This window comes from Plasmodium inui, assembly GCF_000524495.1.
Source record: "Plasmodium inui San Antonio 1 unplaced genomic scaffold supercont1.10, whole genome shotgun sequence".
Lineage (NCBI taxonomy): Eukaryota > Apicomplexa > Aconoidasida > Haemosporida > Plasmodiidae > Plasmodium > Plasmodium inui.
Window position 1 is genome coordinate 610,239 of NW_008481844.1, and position 13,939 is coordinate 624,177.

Sequence of the window (13,939 nt, forward strand, 5' to 3'; positions counted from 1 at the left end):
TTCATATTTAATACATGAGAAGGTGAACAGCCACAGGCACGCATTTACATCCACAAGTGGAATCTTCTCATCAGTGCGAGGATAGTCAAGCGACTTTCATACGTATGCAAATATATATAGCTTTTCACTTCGCTTCACATTTGCCATAAGTATTATTTATGTAAAGCGAAAACGCCTGCGAAAAAAGCACAAGGTGGAGAACCTGAACAAAACGCGGCTCCCTTTCTTTTTAAACTATATATGTTAAAATGTACATCATTCTTCATTTGTAAAACTTAAAAAAGACAGGGGAAAAAAAGAAAAAAAAGATCGGAACAAATTAGCCTTTTGTGTATTTTATATTTTTTCCGAAGAGTCACACGGTATACATAAATACACGTGAGTAATCCCAAAACTGAACTATCGTTTTTTTTTTTTTTTTTTTTGTTTTATTGAGCTCGGAAGGGCATGTGAATTCTTTGGATGAGTGAATAGGCGCCTCTTCAGAGCGCCCCCTTGCCGCTTACACCGTGCTTCGACGCGACTACGCCAAACGCGCTTGAGCGAACGCAGAAGGTGTTCCCGGCGCCCTGGCGGAGGTGAATACACCTGAGGGGAGTGCGCAAGAAGCTGTCGCCAAGGGAACACTTACGCACATAGGCGTACGTACGTAACGCTCTTATGTGCTTACGCGCATACATTTGCACCTTTTTATGCGCGTGGGTCCACTCAGAGCTCTGCTGTTGAGGAGGCCTGTTTGGGAGGGACAGACCTATCGAGACAACATCGATTAGGAAAAATTTTGTGTAGTCTCTAGCAGGTCCGTCCTTTTTCCCCCCTCCCATAACTACTCATAACGCGAGACAGTCACAATGAAGAGCGGAAGCAAGGAGATTTCCTCCCAGTCGTTAAGAAACGGTGGAAACGATGGCTTCTTTAATGCATCCTTAAAGTATGTATTGGCCGCCTGCCTGGCGTCATTCATCTTTGGCTACCAAGTCAGTGTGTTGAATACAATCAAAAAATTCATCGTAATTGAATTCGGATGGTGCGAGCAGAACAAAGCGGAATGTGATGGTAGCACGTTGAAGAGTTCCTTCCTCTTGGCGTCCGTCTTTATAGGTGCCGTGGTTGGAAGTGGATTTTCGGGATACCTAGTTCAGTATGGAAGAAGATTTGCACTCCTAGTCATATACAATTTTTTTATTCTAGTGGGTATATTGACATCGATTACACATCACTTCGACGTCATTTTGTTTTCGCGTCTTCTGAGCGGGTTCGGAATAGGACTAATCACAGTGAGTGTGCCAATGTATATCTCCGAGATGACCCATAAGGATAAAAAGGGCGCCTATGGAGTCCTGCACCAGTTGTTTATCACCTTTGGCATATTCATAGCAGTGCTGTTAGGAATGGCCATGGGGAAAGTACCAGAAGTATCGACCCCTTTGGGAAATTTTCAGAAAATATGGTGGAGACTTATGTTTTTTTTTCCCTGCGTTATCTCCATTGTGGGCATTCTTCTGCTGACTTTTTTTTTTAAAGAGGAGACTCCGTACTACTTATATGAGACAGGAAAAGTAGAAGAATCGAAGAAGATTTTAAAAAAGATCTACGGAACTGATAATGTGGATGATCCGTTGAAGGCAATTAAAGATGCAGTGGAACAGAACGAGGTAGCGAAGAAAAATTCCATTTCGTTAATGAGAGCCATGCGGATTCCTTCCTACCGCTATGTCATCCTGCTCGGTTGTATTCTCTCGGGTATGCAGCAGTTCACAGGGATTAATGTCCTGGTGTCCAATTCGAACGAACTGTACAAAGGATTCCTAGACGACGACTTCATAACGACCCTAAGTGTGTTAATGACAGCAGTTAATTTTTTAATGACCTTTCCAGCGATCTACATTGTGGAGAAGTTAGGAAGAAAGACTTTGCTCCTTTGTGGTTGCGCAGGAGTTATTTGTGCCTTCTTACCTACTGCCATAGGTAATCAGATTGATAAAGACTCCTCTTTTGTGAAGAATCTTTCCATTGCTGCAACTTTCGTGATGATAATTTCGTTTGCCGTTTCGTATGGACCTGTGCTGTGGATTTATCTTCACGAAATGTTTCCCTCGGAGATTAAGGATAGCGCGGCGAGCTTGGCTTCTTTGGTCAACTGGGTGTGTGCTATCATAGTGGTGTTTCCATCTGACATAATTATTAAGAAGTCCCCCACGATTCTGTTTTTCATTTTCTCCGGTATGTCGATTGTGGCCTTCCTTTTCATCTTCTTCTTCATTAAGGAGACAAAGGGTGGCAACATTGGCACAAGTCCATACATCACCATGGAGGAGAGGCAGAAGCACATGGGCAAGTCGGCCGTGTGAGCAGCGGAGGGAAACGGTCGAAAGGGGTGGACGATCTTTTGAGGAGGACTGACTGGAAGCGCATTCCACGTAGTTGTGTGGACGAATCTTTCAGGGGCGAGCAGAAAAAAAGAATGTGTGCAAAAATGCTCAACAGGCATGCTTTTTTTTTTTTTTTTTTTTTCTTCATTGTTAATTGTTCCGTGGTGAGGGAGAGAAGAAGGGAAGCGGCCGCGCCACAAACTTGTGCAGTGGTTTTGCCCTCAAGTTGGTGGACAGGACAGAATATGGGGATGGCACGTCAACAGATTAGGAAGATGCCACATCAACAGATCCCCAAGATAACACGTCAACAGATCATCAAGATAACGCTTCAGCACCCCCCGCGCGACAATTCTTTACACCCCCTTGAGAAAAAAAAAAAAAGCTGTACAGCTAGCTAGCGAAAAAAAAAGAACTGTACAGTTAGCTAGCGAAAAAAAAAACGTAACATAGGAATGTGTGTGTGTGTGGAGACTGGGGACCCGTTTTTTTTTTTTTTTTCTTTTTTCCACCTGCTTAGATACATATGCATAATGTGTATGTCTGTGCGCGTCCGTATGCGTATTCGTAGACATATGGATGTTTATCTGTGCCCCCCTGCAAGGCACCTGTGGATGACATTCCTGTCTTGTTTTTTTCCTTTTTTTCTTTTCAGTTTGCATAAGCCGGGTGTACATCCTTCAACCATTCGTTAGTAAACCAGACAGCCAACGAGGTAGCCTTACCCGTGAGCATCGCATAAGGCTATTTTCACGCACCAATGGGAGCACTCTCATTTAGGTCGAAAGACTCAATCTCGCATGTGCCTTGGCGTTTTGGTGTCTTGACATCAATTGGTAACTTCGCAGGTCGATTTTTATTGATCCCTCTTAGAGACCTTTTTAAAGGTGTGACAAATGCGCACGATTTTGTGTAGTGGAGGATAGGAGGTGCGGAAGGGGTCGGCGGCGGCTCCTCAGCAAGGTTCTCCCCATCTAGAAAGATGTAACCCCTGGGTTCTCGTCTCCCAGCGTGAATTTTCTCCACCCCTAATCGATCGCGCGCAAACTGGCAAGTAAGTCCCAACATGTGAAAAAACAGGGTGTCCCCTTCAAGTGGGGACGGTCGTTTAGAGGGATCATTCCAGAAGGGCAGGAATCCCCCCAAAATGGAAATGAGCAAATCGGTGTGACATGTCACGACGAGATGGCTGCTGCGCCTGAGGAAGGAAGAGGCGAACGTGGGGACAACAACAAGTTGGTACACTCCCGATGCGATGAAAAAAAAGAAAAAAAAAAAAAAAAACCGTTCAGCCCTGCGCACATAGGTTGGGGTGCTGCTCGTCGTCGTCGCTACGAGGAACGCGCTTTCGTGTCGAAGTAGGGGTCATCGTTCTTCCTGTGTTGACAAGCATGCGTAGCCATTATCCTGCGTGTTACGTATAGGCGTATGTATATACCCACTAAGTGAAGGGGAAAAATTAATCCACAACGGAAAAGAGCTGTGGGAATAGGAAACCCAGCCAAGTGCAGTAACTGTTAGCCCCTCCCAGCACAATGTCAACCGCCTAATATGACATGCCCAAACATCTATTGGTCAAAGGGGCAGTGTACCTGGCGGCACTGGCCTGGCTGAGCAGCGCGGGTATACCGGGACTTCACAAATGGGTGATCCAAAATTTCCCCAGTTGCGTGAAGATCGTAGAGAGAAACAGGTTGCAGGACGTGACGCACTTGAGGAGGAGCTTCGGACATAGAAAGGAAGATAAAAAAGGAGGGACTGAATGGAACAGGGGCCAAACGAAGAAGGGGCCAACGAAGATCGGTCACGTGGATAACCTTCTATTTGACATGAACCAGCTGCTACACAAAGCGAACGTCCAGTTTGTTAACGATGAGCAGTATTTTTGCAAGCTCTCCTATTTAATAAGCAATGTGTTGAGGAAGTTTCACCCGCAGAAGAACATTGTGTTCGCAATCGATGGCATTTGCCCTTTTTCGAAACTGAAGCTGCAGATTAAAAGACGAGCGAAAGGGAAGAAGCTGCGGGATGGAGACAACTCAAATGATATAACGTGTGGTAGTCCCTTCATTCAGAAGATATCAACATTTCTCCGAAACTTTGTAGCCCGTTTAGTATCCCTTCCAAAGTATACACATATAAAAGTGTACGTTTCCACTGACAAGGAGGTGGGGGAGGGGGAACTGAAACTGATGAACTGGATCCAGAACTACATAGCGAGGAACCGCTCTCCACATGAGGGGGGTAGCAGTTGTCTCGGTTCCCGCAGTGCTGCGGACGAATCGTTCGTCATCGTGGGGGCAGATGCGGATCTTCTCCTTCAGTGTCTAGCTTTGAAAGACGTGCGGAATGTCTGCGTGTACACGTACCAGACGTTCCTCGTAGATGTGGGGGCCTGGGAAAAGAAGAAGAAGGAGGACTACCTCGCGGGGGAGGGTCTCCCAAATGGGGAAGCCTATCCGAGTGGTAAGACTCAGCCAAGTGGAAAAAACGAGCCAAATGCAAAAACCCAGCCGAGTGGAAAAACCCACCATATTGCGACCTCCACTCCAAAGTGGAAGAAGAAAAAAATAAAAGTCCTCTACAATCTGAACACATTTACGAACCTCTTTTGGATGAAGTATCCAAGCGCCATCGACCAAATCAGACGAGACATGCTTATCCTGTTTATCCTAAAAGGGAACGACTATTTGCCCAAAATCAGGGAAGGCAATTTTTCGACCTTCTTTGAGGCCTATTTTAACATGCTGGATACCGAAATGCAGCTAGAAGAAACTGGGGGGAGTCGCTACGGAGGATTTCTAACAGAAGAGTACCTTCTGAATGGACCCCAATTTGTGCGATATTTAAACCACGTGCATAAGCTTGTAAACCTGCCAAGGTACTACCTTCAGAGATTCAGAGATGGTGCCGATCAGGGTGATAAAATTGGGGTAACCGAAAGGGGTGAAGAAGGAAGGGACGTGTTGAAAGAGCACATGTCGTACCTCCCACTTTCTCTCCTAAACGAACTGATCAGCAAAAGAAAAATAAATAGAGACGATTTGCACATTCAGGTGCAGAAGGAGGAGGGTTCCGATTTGTTCAGGTGCACCATGACACAATGCTACATGGACGGAAGGACTTCCACTTATTGTGGTTCCTCCAGGAGGAAGAAGATTGCCATGCACCTCGCCTCGCATGACTATTTGGAAAGCGAATTCCCCGCATGTATGCGCTTTGTTGATTCGGGCCTCCTGAGGAAGATCATCCAAGGGGGGAAGCAACAAACAGGGGTCACCCCAGATGGCAATTTGAAAGAAGAAAGAGAGTCACCAATGGAGAGGAAGAATGGAACAATGCCAGGGGAAGCCCAACGTGGGGATGAGTCGTCTGGAAAAGAACAACTAAACAACCACCCCGTGGAAGAAGAACCTAGCAAAACGGAACTCCTCTTGAAAGCCTTTTACGTGAAAAATTGTGGAGGGGAAAAAAATTGCCTGGACGAAATGAACAGATGCGAGAACTACCTCCAGGGGGTCCACTGGCTAGTTCAGATGTACACACAAACGTGTTGCCTGAATTTTAACTTTTTCTACAAGTACGCCGCGAGTCCCTCTCTGCTCAGTTTGTACTACTTCCTATCCGGAGGGGGCATCCAACCTGAGAAGCACCTCCAACCTGAGAAGCAAATCCAACCTGAGAAGCGCATCCAAAGTGAGAAGCACCTCCAACCTGAGAAGCACCTCCAACCTGAGAAGCGCATCCAAAGTGAGAAGCACCTCCAACCTGAGAAGCACCTCCAACCTGAGAAGCACCTCCAACCTGAGAAGCGCATCCAAGCTGACAAACACACCGACATAGAAGCTGCCACTCGTGGGGACGGAGAGACGAATATCCTGCAGAACATCAACCTGAACGTGTTCAGAAACAACCAGGAGTATCACAGCTTTATAAATTTCTGCGTGGGGTGGTACGCGAGGGGGGTTGTCAAAGAGGGACAGGGAGGAAAAGAAGAAGCCCCCCGTGAAGTGCCCCAAAGGGCCTACTTCAAAAATATATATGACATCCTTTTCTGCAGAAATGCAAATATCGTCATGAGTCGAATCAAAAAATTGAACCAACAGTTAGAAGACAACCTCCACAGGCCAAAACAATTTGTGAAGTACTACTGGGATGTGTATGCAAGTAGGCTGAAAAAATTCTGTAGAGTCATTTTCTACAGAGGGAAAAAAATATATCTTTCGAAGTTTCCTCTCTTCCGGATGGCATTCCGGAATGAGGACTCGTGCAAAGGGACAGGTGCGCATGAGGACGAAACACTTTCACCCTCATCTTCACCGTCACGTCGGTTCAACATTCCCAGTCGTATGGGCAGGACGCGTATCAACAGCTGCAATGTGAAAACGGAAGATCGTTCCTTTCTTTATGATGGCGTGAACCATGCGAGGAGAACACAAAAAAGGGGCTTTCCTACGAGGGCTATGGGCACGTACCCAGCTGAGGTAGACCCCTCTGTTAGAGGCTCCCCCAGGAAGGTAACACGAGTTATCCATGTCAAACGAGCGAGGCGGACGAATGTTGTTTTCCGTTAGGGGGGACGGAGGAGAAGACAACATGGGATTCCTCGTGAGGGGTTCCCGCCTCTCCTTTAGGGTAATTTTTCTTTTTCACCCCGCGGTTCTAGAAAGTGCTGTGCATCCCCTGGGCGGTCGCCCACGCACATGTTTGTATAACTCCCCCTTTGTGACATCACGCGAGTGTTTCTTTTCTTTTGTTTCCATTCCTTTGTTTTTTCTTTTTTTTTGTGTCCTTTTTTGTCCCGCACGTTGCAAGAATTGCATTCGCATCGCTGCTTCAGCTTGGGGGGCGTTCACCCACCGCTCATTGGCAGCTCATTGCTGGTGTATACAAAGAAGTGCCCATTTTTGCTTCCCACCCGGTTCGAAAACAGTTGCCAAGGCGCAGCCGTGTAAAACACCTCTCCAAACAAATGTCAAATGCTGTCCCTTTTGCCCTGCCAAAGGTTTGGCCCCCAAACCGATGTTTTTAAAAATTCCATAATGCTGCGATAGAGAAGGAGAAAGAGTGCGAACTGGAGCCAACTGGTGGGAAAAAAAAAAAACTCCCCTGTTGAAGTGAACAGACCTCCGCTGCTAAGCGAACACTTCTGACCAAAATGGTTGTCATACGAGAAAATTGTAAAGATGCAACTCTGCTGATATGGGCAAGTGAGTGGCGCACCCCGGGCATCCCAAACAAGGACAAATTCGACGTAGTGAAGAGAAGGGAGCCGAGGGGGCCTCAAAATAACTTCGCTTCGCTCTGTTTTGTTCCCCGCAGGGACATATATCCCTACTGGGGCCGCGCTGTTGGGTGAACTACGTGTACAGGTTGGGCCAACCGTGTTGATGCGATGATTCTTTTTCCAGCCCCCCCATGAAACACCCCTAGTGGGGAAAAAAATGTACAAGATGGGTATAGGAATATATATACCTATGGGATGGGGAAGCATATTTATACCTATGTTTGGGTACTACTTAAATGTACTCATAAACGCATAATGAGATTTTTCACTTCAGCAAGCCGCTTTCCCCCCACGCCCCATGACGCCAAAACGGATAGCCGATTTTACATTCCTTTTTTATACCACTCTGCGGAAGGTGGTCATATATATAGGCAAAACAACGCACCAAAGAGACGAGTAGAAAGTTGTTTCTACTCCGTGATAGGGGTTATCTTGCTAAACCATTTTTAACTGGAAGTGGCAAATTTTTTTTTTGTTTTTTTCTTTTTTTTTTTCTTATTGTCGTAAAAATTATGAACGTTCAGGAAGTTTTGGCCAACTTCTGGAGGTAGCCATACAAAGAAGAAAAAAGTTATCATTTTTTTTTAACGAGCCGAACGGTTGCGTTTTTTTCTGTTCACCAGTTGGGATGAAGTTGTGGTGGCGTTCCTTTGTTTCTTCTTCGTTTGGGGGTAGTTAAGCGGCAGTTTGGAGCGTTGCAGGAAGTAGCAAGAAAGGGAGACGTAGCCATCGTGAAAACGTCGCTTTTGCGCTGCCTCTTTGGCCGCGTCCCTGTCACTTCCCTGCCGAAGATGGACGCGCTGCTCAGCCATCTGGAGGACGCCGAGCCAGACAACATCCTCAAGAGCGCGGAGGAATTCAAAAACGACAAGTCGGACGTGAAGGTAAACCTGTCGATTGGAGTGTGCTGCGACGATAATGGACAGCTGCACACATTTAGAAGTGTCCTTGAGGCGGAAAAATTAGTACAGCAAAGATACAAGGAAAAACCATACTTGTTAAGCAACGGGACGAAGCAATTTTCCCTCCTAACGCAGAAACTGATTTTTGGAGAAAATTCAAAATATATGAAGGAAAAAAAAATATGCACAGTTCAAGCAATAGGAGGCACAGGCTCCATTTTCATAGTTCTGCAATTATTTAAAATGCTTCACATTCGTGATATATGCGTAACGAACAGGCCGTATATAAATCACGTAAACATGATAACGTCGTGCGGATTTAAAGTTAAGTATATTTCTTTTTTTGAGGATAAATTGGTGAATATAAATTATGATGCCTTTTTATCTGATTTGCGAAATTTGGAGGATGGGTCTATTGTCATGCTCCAGGTTTCCTGCTACAATCCATGCAGTACGAACATCGAGGATATCTATTTTGACCAAATAGCAGACATTGTTTGGAAAAAAAAACACGTTATCGTGTTCGACGTTGCTTACCAAGGATTCGGATCCCCCAATTTGAACGATGATGTGTCCTTAATTAGAAAGTTTGAAGAGAGAGGAATATCCTTTGCCGTGTGCCAATCGTTTTCGAAAAATATGTCCCTTTATGGCGAACGAGCTGGGGCATTGCACATTATCTGCAAATCGAAAGAGGAGAGAAAAATTGTGGCAAATAGTCTGCGTATCATTATTCGTAAGTTGTACTCCTCCCCAACGCTTCACACGAATAGAATTGTTTGCCAACTTTTGGAAGATGAGAAATTAAAATCGGAGTGGATAAATGACTTGCGGGAACTATCTGAACGTGTTCATAAAAATAGAGTCCTCTTTTTTGAGAAAATGGAGCTTCACCAGAAAAAATTTGACCTACATTATGACTGGAGTGTCTATAAGAAGCAGAGTGGGATTTTTTCCTTCGTTCCGGTGTTCGCCGGGATTTACGACCAGCTGAAGGAGCACCACATCTACATTATCGACAACGGGCGCATAAACGTGTCTGGCCTCACGGCACGCAACGTGGACTACGTGGCTGAGAAGGTCTGTCTTTCCCTGGCGGGGAAGCGGAAGGACGAAGCGGGGGGGCCAAGGGGGGGGTCAATCTGAGGACTCCCAACCGAGGTGAAGATCTTTTAAGTGCCTCTTCATGAGACGAAGGGGAAACCCATTTGGGGGAGAAACTCTCATCCCCGCGCAGCACCTTTTTCGAATCGCGCGCGTGTGCGCAGGAGAAGAGAAAACAAAGACGCATCGTTCCTGTGTGTGTCTTTTTGCCCTCCTTCCTTTTTCCACCCTCCAAAAAGGTGTACCTTTTTTTTTCGGACATCTCTCTGCATAGGAATTATGCACACGTGGAGAGAGAAGGGGATGTGCATAAAGAAACATTGGTCTCTCCAAACCAGCGCGCAGAGATAGTAATGAGACGAAATGGGAAATGTCGTCCCCCCTGTTTCAAAAATAATGATCGTCACATTTGCCGCATTGTGGGAAACACGGCCGTTTTATTTATAGACGCTTGATCGATTTGAGTCATTACTTATTTATCCTTTTTTTTATTTTTTTTTTTTTAATTTGAGCTGTGTATTTTTTCCTCTCATTTTGTCCAGTTTGTCTCATCATCACAACTAACCATTCGTGACATAAAACATAATTTGTACTTGCGGAATACAGTAAGCGCAAGTGCGCGTGAGGTGGAATTATCAATTTGGTTTTTTTCCATTTGGAGGCAAAGCTCGTCGTCTGAAAAGTGGACTATAACACTCCCGGTGGGGAACCGCGAATGTCGTACCGCTTTGGGAAGCACTCCACATCGGGGAAGCACTACATCACTGGCAAGGACTCCACGACTGGGAAGAGCCCCAACGCCTGTGGAGGCTACCAGAACAGCCTATGTTCCCTACCGAGCGCAACCGCGCGCAGCGACCCTTCTGCCCCAGGACAACACCCCCACCACGCGAACTTAGGAGACCAACAGAGGGACAAAAATGAACTCGGAAAATCTATCGCAGAATTTGAAGAAGCATATGCAAAGCCTATTAATAAGGGTAAACTGGGGAGAAAAATGCGATGACGGGGGAGTGTAGATGGAATGGGTTCGCACTGTGATGTGGTACCAGCCCATATGGGGAAGACTTCTCGCTGCTCCTAGCGCCAAACCGTCCATTGTTCCAAAGTGAAAAAAAGAAATTGCTAATTGATGGATCTCCCAGCGGATCACAACCTTAAAGTAAAATGTTCTTTTTCCCATGCTCTGTTTTCAGAAATCCGACATACCATATTACAACCAAAACAACATCGTGGACATCATCACCGGGGTTCTGGACAAATATTCGGATGCGAACACGAACGAAATTAACGTCGAAGTGGGTTACTTTAGAGGAAGTTGGCTTGTTTTTGTGGCGCCGTTTTGCCTCGTTTATTTTATTCTATTTTAATTTATTTTTCACTTTGACTCCACGGAGGAATGTGTGATCCGTGTGGCACATCGGCTTACCTTATCGCTTCTTTCCTCCTCCCATCTGCAGAATGCCATAAAAAACATAAAAGAAAATTTGGACAAAAGCTTTGGAGCCGGGTGGATATGCCTGATTGGGGAGTCTTTCTCTTTCAACATCTCGGCGAAGGTTAGGAGGCCTTGCGCGTGCCTGATTTGAGAGTAGTTTCTGTGAAGGGAACTGCGCGACGTCCAAATTAGTGGCTCACCAATTATGCGGCCCATCTACAGTAATTACAGTCTCCCTCTACAGCACTGACGTACCACCGATTCCCCCCGCAGGAGAGCTCCTTCCTATTCTGCTTCTATCAGGGCTATTTAGCTATCGTGGTGTATAAATGCTGAAGCGGGAGGAGGGGAGGGCAAGAAAGCAGTGTTGGCTTTCTGGGGTGCAAACAGACACCTCAGGTGAAGCGTTAAAGGAAGGTCTTGGGAATCAGGGAAGTGGCATAGAGTCTATAACAGGAAAGAGAAGAGATATTCGAGGCCCTTGATGGTACAGCAATATAAAAATAAAATAAAATAAAAAAAAAAAAAAAGGGCCATTTAAATGCACCTCTGTTCGTTGTTCCCCTAGCCTTGGGGAAAAGAAGCAATAGGGGTATAAGAAGAGACGTGAATAGAGAGAAGGCTAGTTAGATGGACGGAGACAGCTCAGCGATTTTTCTGTTCACCCCCCATTGATTGAGGCTCCCTGAAGCTGAGCACTCTGCAACTTCGTGACCATCACCCCCAGGCGCGAAAAAGACGATGCACGAAGGTGACCCCTTTGGACAGAGATATACACAGAGATACGCAGATCGATATGCACAACGACATCCACAGCGACATGAACAGCGGCATGCACCGCGACATGCACACAAACGTGAAACAGCGTGGGAGGGAGACTCCCCTCTCCTTATGAACACAAAAGAGACAGGCAAAACGGGAGCAGAGAAAAATATAACACAGTTAAACCTGGAGAGGTGCGAACAGGCCTCAATTTTGCTTGACAATCTGAGCACATTTGAGGAGATAAGTACCATCGAAGAGGGGCGATGCCATAAGACTAACCCAGTAGATCATGCGTCTTTGTTTAATTGGGGAATGAGGAAAGTGGAGGAGAAGTCCCCCTTGCGTGGAGAACTCACAGAGAAGGATTTGATTTCCGATTTGTGTAGATATGTAGGTGTGCCTGGGGATGAGAAGAGAGTTGTTTCTGAGTGGATTCCCTATACGAGGGGTGTCCCCACAAGGCGGGAAAACATAAATTACTTTCTCCACACGAAAGATGGGGAAGACGTGACAAGCGAGAGTTACAAAAGGGGGGCAAACAGAAGACACTCGCTAAGAAGAGACTCCATCACAGAGCACTACATGGAGAAGACACAGACAGGGTGTGCTAAAGAGGGAAACAATGTTAAGGCGAAGAAAAAGACGAACGGGAATAAATACGTTTTCAATTTGAGGACAGCTAGGAAAGAACTTATCAGAGACAAGAGAGCAAATTGTAACAACACAGAAAAGATCATTACGTATGTAAAGAAAAGCGATAGGAATGTCACAGACTATAAGAAGGAAAAGAAGTTCAAGGAACAAACACGGATGCACGAGGAGGAAAAGGAAAAAATGAAAACCAACTTCGAAGAGATGATAAAAAACATAACAGAAAAATATCAAGAACAGGAAGAGAAGAAAAAAAAATTAATAACAAACATTTATAGCAAATATATGAACATGCGAAATGAGTTCAGCAAAATGAAGAGTATCACTGAAAATGTGAAATTTGAAAATAAAAGATTTAAAGAAGAAGTAGACAGATTAACTGCCAACCCTGTGGAGAAGACCCTCCTGGAAAGTTATAAAAGCAAGCTAGACGAGTACATAGTTTTGGCTAACTCTAAGGGGAATAGGATTCAGGAGTTACAGAGGGAAGTGCAATCTGTGCGGACCTCCGCAGAGTTGCTCGCAAAGAAAAACGCAACTCTGGAGAAGGAGAAGAAACGCTTACTCAAGGGAAGTGAGAATTTGAAAAGGGATAACATACAGCTGCAAACCGACTTGGAAAATGCAAAACGGGAGAATCAGAAACTGAGGGACGAACTCTTTTACAGAGACATGAAGATTAACTACCTAGTCAGCATCTTGGACGTGGTCGATGAGACCATCCTGGGTGACGGCGTGGGAGGAGCGCTTCAGAAGGGGGGAGCGTCTCAGAGGGGAGGAACGCTTCAAAAGAGAGGAGCATCTCAGAAGGGGGGCCCCGAAGGGAATCACCAAACGGACAAGGACACCCCTGGGAGCGATGCGAAAAAAACTCCCCAGCGTGACACCAAATCGAAAGGGTGTGCCATCCAAAAGATGAACAAGAAAATATTGATCAAATCGATCGTCCAAAAAATAAAAGACATAAACAAGAAGATCCACAAAGAGGAGGAAACAGTGGGAACGTTACAAAGCGACGTGCAGGTCGTCGAAGAGGAGACAAGCACAGAGGCCATCACACAGAATGACAAGCACGAGGGGGGGGAAAACCAAAGTGAAAGTCGCCAAGTACTGGAAGCATATTTCAATTGCGGCGACTTTACTCTGAACGATAATACACGGGAGGCGTCAACGGGGGAAAAAACACACGCAGCTTTTTTCGTGAATGGTGATAACGCGGGCGACCAAGCCTTTTAACACCACTGTACAGATAAGCTGCACCAAGTGGGGAAACGACCCCAGCGGTGCTGTCTCGCTGATGGGGATGGAGGCAGAAGAACTGAGCCACGGCACGGAGTAGAGATGAATGACGTGCAGCACAAATGGCATGGTGTATGAGTGACCATGGCGTCTTTTCCTCTGACAACTTTGATAAGAAAAA

At 45.8% G+C, this 13,939-nt stretch overlaps 5 protein-coding genes across 5 annotated transcripts; all 5 read left to right on the forward strand.

Annotated features, from left to right (window-relative positions):
• Positions 1–851: 851 nt before the first annotated feature.
• Positions 852–2,351, forward strand: C922_02850 (MFS transporter, SP family, sugar:H+ symporter; the record flags this gene model as incomplete). The annotated part of the gene is made up of 1 exon (XM_008818449.1): positions 852–2,351. The coding sequence occupies one exon, from the start codon at positions 852–854 to the stop codon at positions 2,349–2,351; it is 1,500 nt and encodes a 499-aa protein (XP_008816671.1).
• Positions 2,352–3,928: 1,577 nt separating this feature from the next.
• On the forward strand, positions 3,929–6,946 carry C922_02851 (hypothetical protein; the record flags this gene model as incomplete). The annotated part of the gene is made up of 1 exon (XM_008818450.1): positions 3,929–6,946. One exon carries the CDS (start codon positions 3,929–3,931, stop codon positions 6,944–6,946), a length of 3,018 nt encoding a protein of 1,005 aa, XP_008816672.1.
• A 1,504-nt stretch (positions 6,947–8,450) lies between these two features.
• Positions 8,451–9,707, forward strand: C922_02852 (aspartate aminotransferase; the record flags this gene model as incomplete). Its single annotated transcript, XM_008818451.1, has 1 exon — positions 8,451–9,707. The coding sequence occupies one exon, from the start codon at positions 8,451–8,453 to the stop codon at positions 9,705–9,707; it is 1,257 nt and encodes a 418-aa protein (XP_008816673.1).
• Positions 9,708–10,846: 1,139 nt separating this feature from the next.
• C922_02853 (hypothetical protein) lies at positions 10,847–11,439 on the forward strand (the record flags this gene model as incomplete). The annotated part of the gene is made up of 3 exons (XM_008818452.1): positions 10,847–10,963; positions 11,126–11,224; positions 11,377–11,439. The coding sequence occupies 3 exons, from the start codon at positions 10,847–10,849 to the stop codon at positions 11,437–11,439; spliced, it is 279 nt and encodes a 92-aa protein (XP_008816674.1).
• Positions 11,440–11,994: 555 nt separating this feature from the next.
• On the forward strand, positions 11,995–13,755 carry C922_02854 (hypothetical protein; the record flags this gene model as incomplete). The annotated part of the gene is made up of 1 exon (XM_008818453.1): positions 11,995–13,755. One exon carries the CDS (start codon positions 11,995–11,997, stop codon positions 13,753–13,755), a length of 1,761 nt encoding a protein of 586 aa, XP_008816675.1.
• Positions 13,756–13,939: the final 184 nt, after the last annotated feature.